This window comes from Neopelma chrysocephalum, unplaced genomic scaffold, assembly GCF_003984885.1.
Source record: "Neopelma chrysocephalum unplaced genomic scaffold, ASM398488v2 Primary Assembly neopelma1_104, whole genome shotgun sequence".
NCBI classification, from domain to species: Eukaryota; Metazoa; Chordata; class Aves; order Passeriformes; family Pipridae; genus Neopelma; species Neopelma chrysocephalum.
This window is the reverse complement of record NW_020897768.1, coordinates 1,526,534-1,545,391: the sequence shown is the minus strand read 5'-3', so window position 1 is coordinate 1,545,391 and position 18,858 is coordinate 1,526,534. Positions and strand designations below refer to the sequence as shown.

General features: G+C 39.6%; 1 protein-coding gene across 11 annotated transcripts in view; it reads left to right on the top strand.

Annotated features, from left to right (window-relative positions):
* The window catches only part of DST (dystonin), a 305,079-nt gene that overhangs the window by 95,505 nt on the left and 190,716 nt on the right, over nt 1-18,858 (top strand). For 6 of the 11 annotated variants that reach the window (XM_027695999.1, XM_027695998.1, XM_027695995.1 and 3 more), the window contains one exon: nt 16,845-16,934. In XM_027695999.1, the coding sequence (XP_027551800.1) occupies nt 16,845-16,934 (90 nt within the window). Of the gene's footprint in view, nt 1-16,844; nt 16,935-17,462; nt 17,562-18,858 lie in introns of all 11 variants that reach the window. The other 5 variants (XM_027695988.1, XM_027695993.1, XM_027695994.1 and 2 more) reach the window with 1 other exon arrangement.

Below are 18,858 nucleotides of genomic sequence, written 5' to 3'. Positions count from 1 at the left end.
TAAATCCTGTTGCCTTGCTTGCCAATGTCAATGGCCTTAGGCCTTCATTTTCAGGTAGTTCTCACTGTGGGTGATTGCAGGTATAGAGACAGATAGATAAGATAATGAATGTGTGTCTGTGTGTATTGCTGGCACTGATTTTCATCTTGGATTGCTCACTTTAGAATTCAAGTAAAGGATCGTTAACTTATACAAATATAGTTTGACTATAGCTCTTTCATTAACTTGGAATTTATGTAGCAACTCGGCTTTATCTTCTGGAAATAGCTTGAAAGCAGTTGGTGATACAGTTGTCAAATTTCTGTTCTTAGAGCATTGTTTCTAGAACAGTGACTTGGATGGAAATTAAAATCAAACCTTCAGATGCTCTCTCTTAAGACACAAAGGTGTATTTAGAAAATATCATATAATGGAGGGAATGTAGAAAAAAGAGCACAATAAATGAGTGAATTTCTAGCAGAGATACTGGATCTGTCCTGGTCAATGCATTAAGTTGAAGTTGAGCTCTAGTTTTCACTACCTTGGATTTAGTACAAAACATATGGAACTCATGTTTGCCCATTCACTGCACATAACTTGTTGCACACGAATGAAGGTGGGAATTGTCTCATTTCAGGCATCCCAATAGCTTTATCTGAGCTGGTTACCCAGGCTTCTCTAGTAGGTAGCAGAGGGAACAAGCTCTTATAGCTGTCTACCCATAAGGCATCTCCCTAAAGGGAAGTGAATTGTGTCTCAGAAGTGCTTTTGTTCCACTGATTGAAAAAGGTCAGTGTGCTTTTATCTGATGCTGTGTAGGGTTCAATAAGAAGCAGAAAAGATGAAGGTGATCATGGAAGTTATGAGAGATCATGAATGTGGACAGGACCCTGCTATGGGCATGGGGATGGATCACATTTTAATTTCATCTTTTCTCTTTCTTATTTTTCCTTTTCTCATCTCTTTTTATGTTTTCTCTGCTTGTTTGGTTCTTTCCTCACTCATTTTAATTGATCTTCTATTCTCCTGCACTCCTTGGGAAAATACCAGACCTTTGTGCCTTTATAGAGGTGTATTCAAGAGGGTTTTTTCTAGGTCAACAGAAATGGTGCTTTTACTAGTTACCATAATTCGTTGGGGGTTGGCATAGAAACCTACTGTCACTCTTGTAATTGGTCTGTATGTGATTCTCTGAGTAACTTGTAAATATTTACCATTCTGCTCTCCATTGCCTATCTCTAGTTGCATTGGATTCAAAGCCTCTAAGTGTGTAGTGTTTAAAATTCAGTGTGTAAGATTAGTCTCTTGACAGCTTAGTTGATTAGTAAGGCGTGTTGTGCGCTTTGCTAAACTAGAAACATTGTCATTGCAGAAATATTTCCTGCTAATTATTTTTATATACATAGTTTTAGAGACAAGTACATAATGTATTATGTGCAAAATTCAACTGTTTGAATGCCACAGTTTAAGATGAAGTGGACGGTCACTACATTTTTTAAATGCTGAAGTTTTTCTTTTGAATTGATAACAGATTTTCTGAGGACTGATTAGAGCATTGGCCTTGCTAAGGCTACTGTTTACTGTCTGATGTGGGGCTCCAGTTTAAATGTTATCTTTTGTGTCTTATTGACATATGGGCTGGAGAGGTGAGATATTGGACTTTAGACTCTGCTACTGCTGTGGTATGAGCTTCCAGGGAGAAACTCACATGCCAAAGTAGTGTGGTAATGGGGTAGAGGTCTCCTCTCTTCTCTGAACTGCCCTCTGCTTCCAGCAAGCATTTTGCTTTTCTGCTGCCAAAATAAGATGTTAAATTCTAGTACTTGCTAGAGCAGTAAGTAAGCCTTGATGTGACAAGAAAAGGTACATTTGTGGTAGCAAGGGGTTTAGTGTAGTGGTTGCATAGTTCTAAATCACCCAAAGAGAAATCCAGCTTCCAGGAAAGCCCAGAAATTCTTCCTGACATCCTTTGAATCCAAAACCCCAAAACTTAAGGAAAGAGTGAGGCTAGTTTGAAATACAGGTGGAAGATGAGATAAAAGTCAGAAAATGAAAGAAGTAAATGATGAAAAAGGAGTAAAAGCAGGCAAATTCTTCTTTGTTGTTCAGTTCCTTTCTCAAATCAATTTAAAAATAATTTTGTAGTGCCAGATCTTAGTCCTGACAAATTAAATGGGATATTTTGAAATATTCTAAGTTTCTTTAGCAGAAATTAGGACTGAAGGCAAGGCAACCAAAAACTGGCTAGTGGTATGGTGAACACCCAGGTATCTTCCTACTAAGGAAAATGTCTTCTTTCTCATGGAGGAAACGGTTGTAGAGAGCCTCTTAGCTGACCTTCTAGCAGCAATATGGGCCTCTGGGTGCCTGAGCAGCTCCCTGGAGAGGGAGAGCTGTCCTGTTCATGGCACTGACAGGGTGGGTTGGCTTTTGGGACCCTTGACTGACTGGACCTTGGGAGAAGCATGCTGCTGATAGGAGCAATGGGCAGCATCCCTGTACAGTCATTAGTTGCTCCAAAAGTAATTTTTGAAGGTCTTATGAGCAAGAAGCTTTTATAAGTAGCAGGACAAAATGCTTTTAAAACTACTGTTTTAAAGCTCAGTGTTCAAAATCATGTGCTGTGTTGCAGTGATAGAGAGAGAACAGCTTTCTGTTGTGCAAAGACTGAATGAATAATTCAGAATAGAAACCCGAAGTTATTGATTCCTGTGTGTCCTTCAGGCAGCACAGGGTTTGCAAATGGCTTCTTGAGTCGATTGCATTGTGAGATGTTCAGGTATGACCTTAATGGCAGCAGGACCGACCATTCCTGATAAAGCACAGTCATCCCTTGCTGAAAGCTGGCACTTTACGGACACTAGTGGTTATCGTTTTAGATAGCGCTACTCTGCAGTATCACAGTATCTTCTTTTTAGCCATGCAGTTAAGATGTCATTTAAAATTCCCCACTTCTTCTTTTAGAAATGAACACTTTGTAGATCTACACTGATATTTAAAGGATGAGGCACCTGGTGTTAGTCTTATGGTAGTGACTTTTTAAAAAAGTCTCAATTTAACACCTCTTGATTTTGAAACATACTCAGAAAACATGCCTTTTTTTTTTTTTCTTTTTTTCCCCCCCCCATGTGTTAAAATAAGACAAAGATTCCTTGCTGTGCTAGTGCATCTAAATGAGCCTACTATGTGTTCCTCGGAGTTTATTCTGACAACTGCTGCAAACTGTGTTGGGAACAAATTCTGTAAAATCCCATTTCAACATGGCCCACAGCTTGCTTTAGGCATTGGGTGCAGCCAAAGTGTCAGTGTTTCCTCCTCTGTTTTGTTTTTCAGTTGTTCAACAAGGCCTATTGTCTGCTTGGTAGACAGAAGAATATACTAGTTTTTCTCCTAAAATTTTTGCCATTGTATGTTCAATCATCATCATCATCATGGCTAGGCTTCGCAAACGAAGATTTGGGAAGGGCTCTACCCATGTTTGTTGCAAGCGCGTTGGTGGCTAAAAAGGCCAGTATGAGACAGGCATGTCCGGTTGCAAAAGGCACAGCAGAAAGACTCCTTAGGTGGTATATTCTGCAAGACATGATTCTTTCTGCGTTGTCTTTTCTCCTCAAGGGTGATCCTGCGTGCTTTCTCAAAAGCATCAGCAGCGTTATAGATGGTGTGTCTCCAGACCTCCCGATTGGAGGCCAGAGTAGACCAGTTATGAAGATCAATATGGCCAAGGCTGAGATGTTGTTTCAGGGAGTCCTTGTATCTTCTCTTCGGGGCTCCTCTCTTGCGGCAGCCAGACATGCTCCTTCTGAAAAATAAATAAAAATAACTCTTGAAGAAGATCATCATTTAATGGTGTAAAGAAGTTTTTGATTTTGTTATTTTCCCTGGAAATATGTATAATTATAATTTATTCATGCTGCATTGCATACAAATCTTTCAAAAGTCTTCTACTTGGAGGTAAACCACATAACATCTTTCACCTGCTTAGTATAATCTATAGCTGTTTGCAAGGCTGCTCAGCAAGCCAAACTCATGACTTTTTTACTGTAATGGAAATTTAGATGATGGAGGAAGGTAACCAGGAGGCAGTGAGGAAAAGTAGTGACAGAATGCCAGAAGTTAAAGCTGCAAAAGAGGAGGAAATTGTACAAGTTTTAAGGCTACTGATAAATTGCATCACAAAAAACTCCCTGCAATCAATCAATCAAGCAAACAAACAAATTCAAGTCAATAAAAACTGCACCGAAGCTTTCAAGTTTATTTGATAGTCTTTAATGGATTTAGACTTCATGACTAATTGGTCACAGGAAAGAGAGTAATTGAAAACAGTGAATTAAATATGCATGAAATATAGTATGGCTTGAGCACATCAATACTTTTATGGCATGCAGTCCTGTTGTACCAGTTGAGCATATACTTTTATGTGTGTTGGGTTTAAAGTTTGTTTTTTTGTATAGGTGATCATATATGAAAGAATGAGTATAAGGCAAATTAAGTCTATCATGTGATTACTGCATGATCGACTAAAACCACTAGAATCAATGTTTCATATGATAGACTAATATATTAATATATTAATTAATTCTCTTTGTGTGTGTTCATTGTTTGCAATTAGCTCTCAGCCCAGATTTTATTTAATATTATTTATTCCTTAGAGATTGCAAGAGATAAAATTTCTCCATTTGCAATTAGGTGTTGGCTTTTTAATTAATTCTTAAATTATGCATGGAATTATTTTTATCTATATACTTTTGATGTATCTGTATTTAATAATAATTTATATATCAGTTTAGAAGTACTATGCCTTGATCTAGCTCCCTTGGAGCCACTGTAACTGTGCCATTGGCTCCGGTGGGAGTAGTATTTGTGGACTTCAGACAGTGAGCAACTTCAAACATTTAATCATAAACATTAACTAAGTATTTTGTTCTACAGCAATATTTCATATAATCTGGGAAGCAAGGCTTGCCCTGAGGTAATGTAGATGTGTGACTGCATGAGGACCTAAGAAGGCATCAGAATAAACATGTTCCTCCTATACAGAAATGTGTTATCTGTTAAAGGGATTTATAGTGTTTTGAACAGTGAATTTAAAGGTAGTCACATAGTGTTCAAAATCTGTCTCTACTTAGAGTACCTTGAATTTAACTGGAATAAAGTTTTAACTGCCAGTTTTAGTACTTTATCTGTTTCAGGCATGTTTGGAGTGTGTTGCCTTTGGTCAGAGCTAGTTTTAAGCTGTAGTAGTCAGATCTATTGTCTCTGATGTTATTAGCATTACGTTCGCATATTTTAAACAGTTCCTCCCTGATAAGTTACATTTGGCAGTGTGTAGTAAAGGTTGGAAAAGGTGAGAGCAAGCTGGAAGCACAAGGGGTGGAGAGAACCGGATGCACATTATAACTGAAACATTGGCTTGTCTCTGGCCAAAGATAAAACAGGACAAAAGGTGAATGTGGCTGCTGTCAATTGGAAGTCTTGAACTGGATTAAGGAAGCTGATGGTAGATTTTTGGTCACCAACTGGCATCAGAAGGACAGCACTGTATAGCAGTGGGGAAAACCGTTTATCCTCATAATTGACAGGAGGAACAATGCTGAGTTCTGCATTTGAACACCTACAAAGGAGCCCTCAGTAGTCTATTCAAGAAAAAGGTATTTCTGTGGCACAGCTCAGCTCATCCCCAGGCAGGTGTACAAACCAGATTAGGGCACACTTGCTGTTCTGTTCCCTGCCTGCTGCAGGAGTTGAGGTGGCTGTCTCTGTGTCTTGTGAGTGAAGTGCCAGCCAGAGAGATCTTTAACTTGTCAAGTTCAAAAAGTTGCTGTCAAAGTGGCCTAGTTAGGTAGGTCTGGACTGTCTGGGAGGGACTACTTAAAAATTTAAAACAGAAAGATAACTAGGAAGTAAGTGTTGCAAAATCCCAGGCTCATCTTCGAAAGCAAAGAGAGAAGTGAGAAGTAAAGAGAGGACAATGAACTGGGAAAAGAGTAGGCAGGATCTCCTGGGGTAGTAATACAGTAGAGGGAGAAATGCAGGAGATCTGGCAGTCATTGTAGATGTTTGTGTCAGAGGCACAAAGGCGGGTTGCTGACAGGTAGAACAGGTAGGAGGCATCTTATAGAATATACTGCTGCTTTCAAGAGATGCGTGAAGTACAAAGGAGCTGTACAAGAAGTGGAAATAAGGGCAGCAGGACTAAAGGTTTGTTATAAAGGAGTTAGTAAAGCAAGGTGGGGTAAAGTCCAGCAGAACTTACAGTGTAACATGGAGGTCCACACATAGAAAGAAGACTATTCAGATAAGTTATGTGTTTTCTGGTTGAACAGCTTTATTTACCCAATAATTAGTAACTAATGGAAATAATTTGTAGCATTTTTATCATTCTGTTTAAGAATTCAGAAGAGGCTGAGGACTCCTAGGACTCTGCAATTATAGTAAGCATAATACCTTTATTCCCAGCAGAAGAAAAGAAGGAGGAGTTACAGACCTCTCAGGGTAATTTCTCTCCCTGGGAAGACTGTGTTACAATGGGTCTTTGAAAGCAGATGGACAAAGAGGAAGTGGTGCACACGGTGTATCTACGCTTTTTCTACATGCTACTACATGTAGTCTCATTTGCATACTATCGCCACAAAATTTCAATGAAAGGATCCTAGATACAGCTTGTTGGGATATTGCCATCAATAACTGCTGCAACTGCAGCTAGAACTGGCACTGGGAAGAGCCAGTGCCGTTGGTTGTTGCTGCTGTCCTGGCTGCTGTCAGGTGCTGTTGCATCATCATCTGGGTCTGGGAGGCAACACTCATGAACAAGGACCTTCCACCCACAGGAAAGATCCCAGTGCCTTCTGTCCTTGCTGTGCCACATCCTCAAGTGAGGTTTTGAGCTCAGTCACTTTATCTTTGTAGTGATACACCTGTTTCTCTAACACTGCGGCTGTTAGAGCCTTTTCTCTGGCTCAGACCTTTTGTCACGTCAGCAACAAGTGTCACCCTTGCCCTGCCACAAATCTTACAGGGTCCATCACCTGTGCAGGGCTGTGTTGGATTAGGCCCAGGGAGCTCCAGGAACTACACATGAGCTCTGCACCCTGCCTGTGGGCCAGCACAGTGTTTAGGAGACAGAGAGGCAGCTTGTAATTCAGCCTTTTCATGGACACGCTGGTGTGCTTGTGGGCACGTGGCTGTAAAACTCTGCCTGCCTGTGTAACTTCTGATCTTTGCATGGACAAGAGGTCTGCAGCCATCTGTAATAAAGCAGTAAGAAGATAAATTTTCTTGGAAGATCAAGGGCAGGTTGTGATAATCTGACTTTGTTTAGTCTGAAACTGAGAAGACTGAAGGGAGACATGATAACTTGTCCGCAGTATGTAAAAGGTGTTTATGCAGAGGCTGGTGAACAAATGTTTTCTGAGGTCAGACTTTAGGGGAAGGGACAACAAAAAACCTCAGTTCAGTTAATGGAAGATTTAGTTTGAAGATTAGCAAGCAAACATGTCCCTCTCAGAGAAGCAAGTAAGTGTAGAGAAGCAAGTAAAAACCTGGAAATATGTGTTTTGTGTGTTTCATTTCCTTCCTTTGAATTTTCAAGAATAAATTAAAGAAGCGGCTCTGGTTTTTTATAGCCAAATTCAAACTTCACCGCACGGGGTTGAGTGAGGTGATCTATTCAGTCCTTTTTAGCCATAGAGTTGTACTATTCTGTGACTGCTTTGTAAGGCACAACCCCTCTCTGGTGAAATAATGTTCAACTTTTGAGTCTTCAAACTGATCACTGCCAAGTTCTTTACCAAAATTTGTATTTTCATTAATTTAGTGATTTCAATCTGCATCAATCCTACAATTCCAGTAAGAATGCCCTCTTTCAGTGGGCTGCCATGTAAAGTGAAGCTTAGTGATGTTTGCTTTATATTCTTCATTAATCAGTATTTATACATTTGTAAATAAAATATTTTTAAAAGAGGTCAGAACAGATGTCTCAAGTGAGACTTTAAACAGATTATGTCACACTTCTTTTTTGTTGTTTTTAGTTTTTCTAAAATTTATAAATATCTTCAGTCTCATATACAAACACATCTGAACAAAGTGTACTGCACTGAAAATAAATCTTGAAGGATTTTGCAGAGGTGCAAAAGAGAGAAGAGAGATGGACATGCTCTGCTTTGAAATTAAAACTGGTACAAAAAGGGTTAATAGGCTAGGAGCATGTCTGGAGTCTCATGGGACCTTGCATGACATATGCCACGTGTGGCATCTTTCCCTTGCGCTCACTGAGAGCTGTCTACAGAATGAAGGTAATTTGGTGAAGTAGATACTAAAGGTGGCTGGACATCTCTCTAACTTTATATTTTAGGACTTCAAGTTGTAGCAGTGATGGAGTAGATGCCCATTTTAAGTTAGTACATACCCATTTCTGCTTGTGAATCTACACAGCATGGGCTCCACTGAGATGGATTTGCTGATCCCAATATGCAAATTTATGAACAGATGAACAAGATTGTGCCAGGATTAATACCAGTGAGAGTAGTGCTGTGATAATAATAATAATAATAATGAATAAGTAGAGTGGAACCTCTGGATGTACTCTGAGTGGCTGAACCAGGGTTGGTTGGAGAGAACCTTTGAGCCCATTCCTCAAAAAGTTTTGAGATGCATCCAGTTCTGGGCTCCTCAGTACAAGAGAGACATGGAGCTCCTGGAGTAGGTCCAACCCAGGGCTACAAGATGATTAGGGGACTTGAGCATCTGTCTTGCAAGGAAAGGCTGAGGGAGTTGGGTCTGTTCAACCTCAAGAAGAGATGACTGAGAGGTGACCTTATTAATGTATATCAGTACCTGAAGGGTGGGTGTCAAAATGATGGAGCCAGGTTCTTCTTGGTGGTGCCAAGCAATAGGACAAGAGGCAACAGGCAGCAACTAATGCATAGGAAGCTCCACCTGAATAGGAGGAAGAACTTCTTTACTGCGTGGGTGACCATGCACTGGAACAGATTACCCAGGGAGTTGTGGAGTCTCCCTCACTGGAGATATTTGAGAACCATCTGGACAAAATCCTGTGCAACGTGCTCTAGGATACCCCATCTGGAGCAGGAAGGTTGGACCAGATGATGCACTGTGGTCCTGTCCAGCCTTACCCATTCTCTGATTCTGTGAATGGAACAATTTTTTTTTTTTCCCCGTAGGAGGTGAAAAGAAGGATTTTTGGCATTTATAACATTTGGTTCATGTTGTTCTGTACAATAATGGTGTTTCAAATATCACACAACTACTGAAATCCACAAAAGGACTCCTAAATGTGCTAGTGTCTGATATATATGTAAGATTATGCATCTGCTTGCACACTTGCTGATTTGGATATTAGGAAAATACTGGAATACATTTCATGAAACCAAATATGGGAAGATAAGAAAAATGTAAGGACAAGGTTTAGCAATGGCTGGATTTATTTTTTTTTACATGAGCAACAGTATATTTACCTTGAAGCCATACAAGTGTCTTTTTTATGATTAATAGAGTTATCCAGAGACATGTGGAATAATTGAGGACTGGGGGCAAGATGCAAAATAAAGTATGTGAAAGCAATGGATTAATTGGATGATTGAGTTATCTGGGAAAAATATGAAGGTTAATGTGGAAAAAAAAAAGCGAATGATTTCAGCTTTTAGATACAAGAACAGCGTGTTAGGCGGGTGGAACACTGGAAGGGTGTCATGGTTATCATGTTAATAGAGTGTAGAGCATTGGCCACATGAGAAAGTCAAGGATGAATCTTTATTTAGAAAACATCTACTATGCTTTCAGGGTTGTTGAACTCGCTCTGTACAGGAGACTTGTTTAAATGCAACCTAGTAAAATCATAAAGGAACTTTATGAAATGGAATAACATTATCTGTGTCTGCTATTTGTGAGAATTAATATCCAGAAATGAAGTAAAACAGAAAAATTACTCGTGTTTGTGAAATGAAGACCTATTTATTTTCCATGAACCACAAGAATTGTTTCCTGCGGAGTGGATTATTACACTGTTGAGCGAAAGAAAAGAGTGAAAATGAGTTATGGACCACTAGGCCTAAGACTGGATTTGCCAGACTTTGCTTACAAATGAACAGGCACATAGAAGAGACCTGGCACAAGTTTTCTCCCTGCACCATCTCACTGCCAGCCCTGGCTGCAGGCCCCTGCTGTTCGGCGGGGGGAGCAAATCAGGGTGTCCTGGGCGGTGGGTGTCCAGGGCTGGAGCGTGAGTGCCCGCACGGAGGTTGGGGAACAGCACCATCTGCAGCCCAGCGCTCGGGCTGACTGCGCTCTGCATCCACCCCTGTGGAGAGCTGTGACCGGGGGTCACTGCTGCAGGGCTACCCAGCGATTAAATTCTCCCAGAACTTGTGTGCTAGTTTATTTTTAACAGAATGAGTGAAGTTTACGGTGGGATTCGGTGCAAAACATGGATTGTGACCAGGGTGTGTATGTGGAGTTTGTTTGGTTTTTTCCTAGCAGTAAATTTTGGGTTTAGAGTAAGGAGATTAAAATACATGAGAGACTCGGGGAGGATGTCAGTGTGCGTGCCAGTCTGCATGGAGCTCTGGCTCCCTGATCTCTTGGAGTGACATCAGGTTGGCCACGAACCACAGCTCAGAGCCTTCCTGTGCCACACAGAACGTTGGGGTGGAAATTACCTGAGGTACAGTGGCCCTGCAGCATGTCAAGCAACACTCGTGCTGTACATGGGAGAGTCTAAGAAGTCTGTAGAACATAATAAGTACTCTTGAAGATGTTTAAAGAAGCAACTTGCTTGGCAGATCAGTTGCATGGGGATATTTTGACAAATCTGATATTTTGACAGTTACACGCTGTGTGGATCTTGTTACAGCCTGTTCAGAATTTTAAAGTGTTAATCATAAATCATGCTGCATGTGTTGGCTTAGTAAACTTTTATTTTTTTTACATAAATGCAACTTTTTATATGAGGTTTTTTTTATTTTTTATTCTTTTCTCATGGCATAGGTTTATTTGTTACCATGCTGTTAGAATTGCCACTGTGTTTCCTTAATTTCCAAGGTGAAAGGACTAAAATATACATATTTTCAAAACTTACAGAAAACTCTTTCCTCATGAGTAGCACTTTTAATAAAATGTTTCCTTTTAAAACAAACTTAAGTATGTTTTTAGGAAGTTAAAACATTAGGGAAACTCATCAGGATGTCAGGATCTCATGCAGTGGCCAAAGCAATTTTTCAGCTATCTGAATGCTGATGGCATTTGCCGTGGAACACTGTAAGCCCTTAACCATCTGTGTCTATTATCTTGGAGAAAATCGTTTTACTGTAGTTGAAGTGAATGGGACTCCTAAGGGATCTTTTTTCATGGACATTGAGTCAGATTCTTAAAGAATAAATTTGAAATTTATTGAGAAACTCATGGTGGCCTTGTGCCAGCTGTTGTTTGGACTTACCGGTGACCTCAGTGGTAATTAAGACCTGACCCTTTTTTCTCTCAAACACCCCCCTTACAGTTCTAACTTTTGAGCCTTTTCCCATTTTCCTTTGGAAAAGCAGTAATGCTTTACGTTTGTGCCAGGCATTTGATTAACTTTGCTTCCAGAAACGAGGAGAGCGGTACTTGAAAAGACTTTCCTGGGCAATGTGAGCTGAAAAGGCTCAGTTGTATCTCTAATATTATAATTCTTGATAACATCTGGGAATGACTCTGAATTTATAAAGACTTGACAACTGAACTTCAGTTATTCAAAATAAATGTGGTTTAGATTTAATTCTAATTTTGCTTGTTTTGGGAGTGATAAGAAAAGGTCTAATTGGGCATGTTCTTATAATGATCAATTCAGCTTATTTATAATATAGATAGGGAGACTCCTGGAGTTTTTAAGAAAAATATTTGATTACTGTAGTCTGCTTTCCTCACCTGTAAAAAATGAATAATTTTGCAAGTGTGTGAGCATTATGCCTTGTTTCGAAGTCGTGCAGCTTGCCAGGGCCACAGTGGTTGTCTTAACTCTGTCAGGGAGTTCCTGGTAGCTTCCGGTCCATGGGCGTTACTTATAGTTGTTCCTGCCCCATCTGATTATATACTGTCTCCTGCCTCTTTTACCTTGACTTTAGATTCTGCAGCACATTAATGTTTGTTTCTGCTTCTTCCTACACTATTTCAGTTCAGAATCAGTGGTCCTTGCATTTTAGTTGCCTGCCTGGAACATGCTGCACCCTAAACCAAAAGTCTATGAGATATCTACGTGTATGCTGGGTGTGCACCCACTGTATACACAAAATTGCGTATCTTATTTTCCTGCCATATTTACTTCTGAATAAGAAAAAAGCTGTGTTTTCTGTGTTTTCCTAGAATCATCATAGAATAGTTTGGATTGGAAGGGACCTGTAAAGGTCATCTAGTCCAATCCCCCCTGCGATGAGCAGGGATGTCTTCAACTAGATCAGGTTGCTCAGAACCCTATCCAATCTTACCTTGAATGTTTCCAGGGATGGGGCGTCCACTATCTCTCTGGAAAACTTCTTGCAATGTTTCAACACCCTCACTGTAAAAAAAGTCTTCCTTATATCTAGTTTAAATCTACGCTCATTTAAAACCATTGCACTTTGTCCTATTGCAACAGTCCCTAATAAAAAATAGGTATGGCAGTGTTAGATAGAGTGACATGTGCATCTGCTATGTGTCCTTGTCAAGACCAAGCTGATTTTGCTTGCAGAAGCAGAAGGGGCAGTCCTTCTCTTCTACCATATAACTATGAGTGGCCTCTGCTTTCAGTGTGTAAAACTGTAGATTTTGTTTTAGTATCAACATAACACAACTAATAATATCAAGAAAAATTGTAAGAAACAGGCTTGCTGTGGAAGATGGCTTCTTTTTTGCTGTGACTCATAGCAAAACCAGAGATCACTAGGTGCAAGTTTGGTTCACTAAGCATGGGCATCTGGGGCTGTTTGAGATATGTAAGGGTATTCAGGACAGATATCTGGGAGAGTGTGGCCAGCAGGACTTATGCAAACGTCAGCCCTTCTGGAGAAGCAGGTGGAGGCCAAGTGGCATAGCCCCTAAACATAAACCAACCCTACAGATGTGTGACCAGGAAGCTGAATCACGTCTTCCTTCTCTGTCGGTGGGAGCAAGAACCAGGCAGACTGAAGGCAGTGATGACACGTGCTGTGATGCCAGCTCCCTGAGGAGGAAACTAAGCCTGGCAGGCCAGGTGCTTTACAGCAGAAGCAGAATGGTACATAAGGGTGGAACTGATAGCAACTTGTTTGTAAAAACAGCTGGATGTGCCAGCTGAACAGTAAGATAAAGCTGTGTGAGTTATGTGGGGTGTCAGATTGCTAGCTTTTGGAGGTGGCAACCATCGTCACAGTCTTCATTTGTCAAGTGCCTCACATACTGGAGTCTGGAGGCAAGATTGTGGCTCTGTGACTGCTACAATTTTAAAAGCTGGTTTTTACTGGCAGCACAGAGATTCCCCAGGGCACTAGACTGCAAAGCTTAAGCTTGCTGGGAAAGGATAATATGAAAATATGCTCATATCAAGGAGAATGGAACTTTCCTTACCATGAATATAGTATACGTGCCAGAAGATGAAGATCAGAAGATGAATCACTTCTGAAACAGTGCCTTACATTCGTTCTGTTCCTTTTCACTGATGAAGCCATTTTGCTTCTCTTTAAGTTTTGTCAGATGCCCATCAGCCACTCACTGTCTCCCACATTTTCCTTAAAGAATTTCTTCTCATGCCTAAATTATCAAATCTGCCACACTCACATGGGCATATTGCAAAAAGTTGCTTGAGGCAACCTGTAACCTACTTTGCATGTGGACCTTGCAAAAGGTAGGGCTGACAATTCTGCGATTTTGTTGAAAAGCCACAAGAACTGTTACGAAATATCACGGCATCAGCAGATCCCCACACATCCATGCAGGGAACCCCATCTGCATCCAGTACTTGTGCTACTATCTGTTTTGAAGAAGGCTAAATATGGCAGTTAAGGAGCAATGAACTAGTTATATTTCTTGTTAGTTTCAAGATCTAAGAATTCATTATATGTGTTGAGAGACAAAAGTTGCCTAAGTTATAGAGAGAGGTGATTTTGCAAGCTTTTCCTTAAGTGGCAGTGTAGGATCTCTTGAGAAGCACAAGATGCTTCTTTTAGAAGCAATCTGCTGCTTTGAGTGAACATGCTTGCGCACATGAGTTGCCCAAATACATAGTTTTAGGTGCACATCTGCTGCTCAGAGTCATGGAAGAAATTCCTTGTTATGTTGTGCTGTACCAGGATGACTGACGTAATATGTCCTAAATAATCTTCACAGTAAGTGTCAGCCAGTGGCAGAACTAAGACAGATGTATAAGGTGTACTGCTGGTTTTCCTGTGTTGACAGCTCTATGCCAGTTTCTTCATAGCCAGTGTGAGTTCATCTCTGAAGCGTCTGTGATTTCTAGAAAGATAAGCTGGGGAAGATGGTTGTCTCTGTAGTACTTAGGAAACCTCAGAGCATAAGAAACAAACAGAAGGTCAACAGATGTGTGCTTTGAGAGACAGACTAGCAGGATAGCAAGACATCTTGCATCTAATGGAAAATAAAAGCAGACAGACCAGAAATAGTAATATTTTCTCATCCCACAATTCAGATACCTGCATATTGGGCAATTCCCCTGAGTTGTATGTTGAAAAGAGTGTAGGCATTGACTTGGTGTTGCACAGACAGTTCTTTCAGTGTCTTTCAGATATATACCCCATTCCTCTGTCCTTAACCTGATGTCCTTCCATCCCTCTGGCCACCAGCCTGTACTGTGAATCTGCTCTGACTTGGGATTCTGCTCTCCAAAGGGAAGTGGAGAGTGATATGTCCTGAGGGACTAAGCAGGCAACCCTCTCACAGGGTTTATCTTAAAAAAAACTTGCCTACTTTTGTCAGGAAGAGTCTAGCACTCAGTTTGACATAGTTCTTTGAATGTAAAATTAAAAAGTCACAATTGTTTTGGGTTAAAAATTAAAGACCCTTGTGCTTTTCCTCTTTTGAGCATTTGTCATAATCAACTTGTTTGTATCAGGGACTTTGGTGATTTACATGGCTTCCCTTTTCTTTCCTTTCACCAGAGATGTAATAGCAGAACACCTGTTTTGTTTCTTTGTTCAGCTTAACAGTACTTCAGTATTACTGGAGAAATTTTCTCTTGAAATTTTTTTTACACTAATTGTTTGCAGAATTTTTTAAAAAATTCATAACTAAAATTAAAATGATACTGTATGTACGTGAGTTTGTAAAACTAGGTATATATAAGAATATTGTGTTGTAACTTGACTGTGTATGCAGAGTCTGTATAAGTGTTTTGGAAAACATCAGTTGTAATTCCTTATGGAACAGTCTTCTAAATGACTTGTTCTGGCTAGTCTTCAGCACAAGCATAAATATGCTGTGATACTACTCTCAATTAAGATCATGGTCTTTATGAAACAGATTTTAGGTAATTTCATGTTTAAAAATTGGAGTAAGAAAACTTGAGAACACAAAAGCCTTTATGAAACTAAGCTTAGGTATGGTGACAGTTATTTATTCAACAGAAATTCCCCTGAAAGTCAGGTAAACAGAGTTCTCATATAAAGTCAAAGATCTGGGTCGATTCTTGTTGCCCTCATCATACACATAAATATGTTGGCAGTCAGTGTCCCATAGATCTCATATTGGAAGTACAGCTCATCTGTGGTATAGGTGATAATGAAGAAAATTTCTGATGTTGCATTTTATTCTCTCAAAGCTTAGTAAGCTTCGAGCCTGGTGGTTCAATGGGAACACCTGGGAGCTCACATTAAATTATAGCTGGAAAGCCCTCAATCTCTGCCCTGTCTGGCAATGTCAGAAATCTCTGCTTCTGAAAAATTAGGTCCTTTTTGTCACGTTCGAAGAGCTGCTGGATGAAATTGTTAAAAATATTTCATTTAAGCTAATGCAAAGAAACAAGAAGTTGGCCTGTGAACAGACATCTCCCAGCTTTGTTGTGCCTGTCAGAAAAGTTAGGGCTTCTGGCTGTCTCTTGTCATCGTACCTGCTCCCTCACTCATGGTTGGCCTTGCAGAGTCTGCTGGTTATCAGCCCTGCTCAACCATTTATTAGGGGACACCACAGGAGGGGATCATTTGGATTGGTGTCTGCTCACGGTAGGGTGGTGCTGAGTGTAGGAAGCATTAACCTCTGCCACTGGCATGGCAGGTGGGAAGGGCTGTGCATGTCTTTAGCTTCACTAGATCAACCTAATGTCATGTTTCTTTGGTATGGTAAATAAGGTGGCTGTGTGAGTCGGGAAAACTAAGTACTGGGAAACCTGATGTGACAATACATGTTATTAATTGGTGGATGGTATGCTTTGATTAGTAATAAGTTTAAGGCCAGAAAGTATGTTACTTTTGTCCTGACTGCAGTGAACGTGCATGCTGATGATAAGATCTATGTCGTGTGTATTTTTTACAATTCATTGGATCTAGCTATTGTCGTCTTAGTTGTCATTATTTAGGAGGTGGGTATCTGATGTAATTTAAATTGTCAGATACTGATTTTTTCACTGCTACATGCATTCATTACCTGTAACTTCATATTATTTTTCTTTTTCTTTTCATTAAAATCATATAAAGTGTGATAGAACTGTGTGAGTTCAGATGTAGCAGTAAATTTTGCCTATAAAAATTGATTTGGATTTGTAAATTTGCCATGAAAGTGAATAAATTTAGAAGGCAATGTTGAGGTATATCTGAGGTTTATCTGTATATTAAAAGATGTATGCTAATATGAGTGTGAATTCTCAGGTATAAGTGGGGATCTTGTATTTAATTTTTGCATTTTTTATGCAGGTTCGAAAGCATGTGAATGACCTATATGAAGACCTAAGAGATGGACATAACTTGATCTCACTTTTAGAAGTCCTTTCTGGAGACACCTTGGTAAGCTTTTAGATCAGCATGCAATGATTCCATATTGTTGTTTATGCATTTTCTGTTTGTTAACTCCTTGTGTGTTGACTGCTGAAGGTTTCTTTGATATTTTCTGTAGTCTGTGACCAGATACCAAAGACACAAGTTGTATTTCTCTTGGTAAAATATGCTACTGTGAATTCTGTGGGGGAATGCAATCTGTTCTCTTCATTTCTTGTGGTCAGAGAGACTTCCTTTCTTAATAGGGTAATGCACTATTTTTCTGTTCTTTCTTTTTCTTTTCAATTTTTGTTTTAACAAGTATTGGATGCTTAATATCTTTTTGCATTAAAGGGAGTAACTGACAAATAACAAGGATAAAATGTCCCTGAAATTGTCTAACACACTCCTCAGGTGTCATTTCCTTTCTTTGTGAGCATTACTTCCCTTGCTTTGTATTTGTTCTCTTCATTATGTTCTTCTTTTCATGCTCTTCTTTTCATTTGTGGTCTGTCTTGTGTTTTTGCTGTCCTGTCTCCCGTCTGTTATATTCATTAGCCAAGAGAGCGAGATTTTTTGAAGACCTTACGGTTGGTGAGTTCAACAGAAGCATGCGCAAATGAACAGCATGAGGATGTGGAGGATGAGGATAAGGGGGTAGGTGCCGACCCCCATAACTGTACTAATGTAGTGTTTGAAGTGTGGTGTCTGCTAATGCAAGTTCTTAGTTTGGTGTGCTGCAGTAGTGGGCTGTAGAAAGGACAAAAGAAACTGTGTTGGTAAAACAGGATATGTGTGTTCATGATGGAGGTATGGTAAAGACAAATTTTGATTTAGCCTTTTTGTGAACAGCTGAAATGAAAACGTCCAAGACTTTTTACTTGTTTTCTTTGATTAAACTGTAAAAAACCGTGGTGCAAATGTGTACTGGACAATGCTATCAAGATGTTATAAGCTTTTTTAATAATAGATAGGGAATTACCATAATTCTGTTAAACTAAGACTTTTTTTTTAACTTGCAAATAGTATTGTCCATATACAAGTAATTTAAACAAAGACTTGAAGGCTCTTCTTAGTGAAGTCAATAGCAAAATATCGATTTGTCTTAATTAGAAGCACCAGTCTACTGTGCCCGTGGTGTACGTGACATCATGTTGGATAATATCTTGAAATAAGAAAATTCAGATGCACAGATCTATTTGTTAGAATTTAACACATGTAATGGTTATTTTTATCAAAGCAGATAAATTAGAAGTTAAGCGACAGCTTTGGGTAGTGGCTACAGATAGTTTGCAGAGTTTATCTTTCTTGAAATAAATACCAAATTATTGTTTCACTGTATTTTGTCCATCCAGAAGGGAAATATCTACTTAAAAAGTGTAAAACACCAAGTGCTTGTTAGTCCAAGTGAGCTGTTTCATGCCTTTTTAGACCTTGCATCATTGGCATTTGCTAAAGCAACTTGCTATCATAGGGCCTGAGTGCCTCCCTGGCTCCCATGCGTTGTGTTGCAGTTGTGATTTCAGTGGAATTTGTGTGCTTTTTTCTGGAGCGTAACATAACTCAAAAGGCTGCACTTTTTTAAAAAACACATATTTCCCCTCTGAGATGCTATACCTAACTATATAGATGGGGATTTATTATACCTTCTTTGTTGTGGAAAACCAAGTTCCAGGTCTGCAGTCCTTTGTTCCCTCTGTAGAAGCTTCTTGATAACAAGGACTGCAATGCTTGATCCTGAGCTATTGGTGTGAAAAACAAGGGGCTAAATAGAAGATTATATAATGGAAATTAAAATTCTGTGTTTCAGTTTTTGCTCCTTATTCAGCTCCATTTTCCTGCTTTTATTTTGGCAAGCATCTCATACTCCACAGGGGGGAAAAAAAGGCAGTTGAAGGATTGGGCTTATCTGTGTGTTTCACAGTGATTATCTGAGGAAATACTCATATTCATG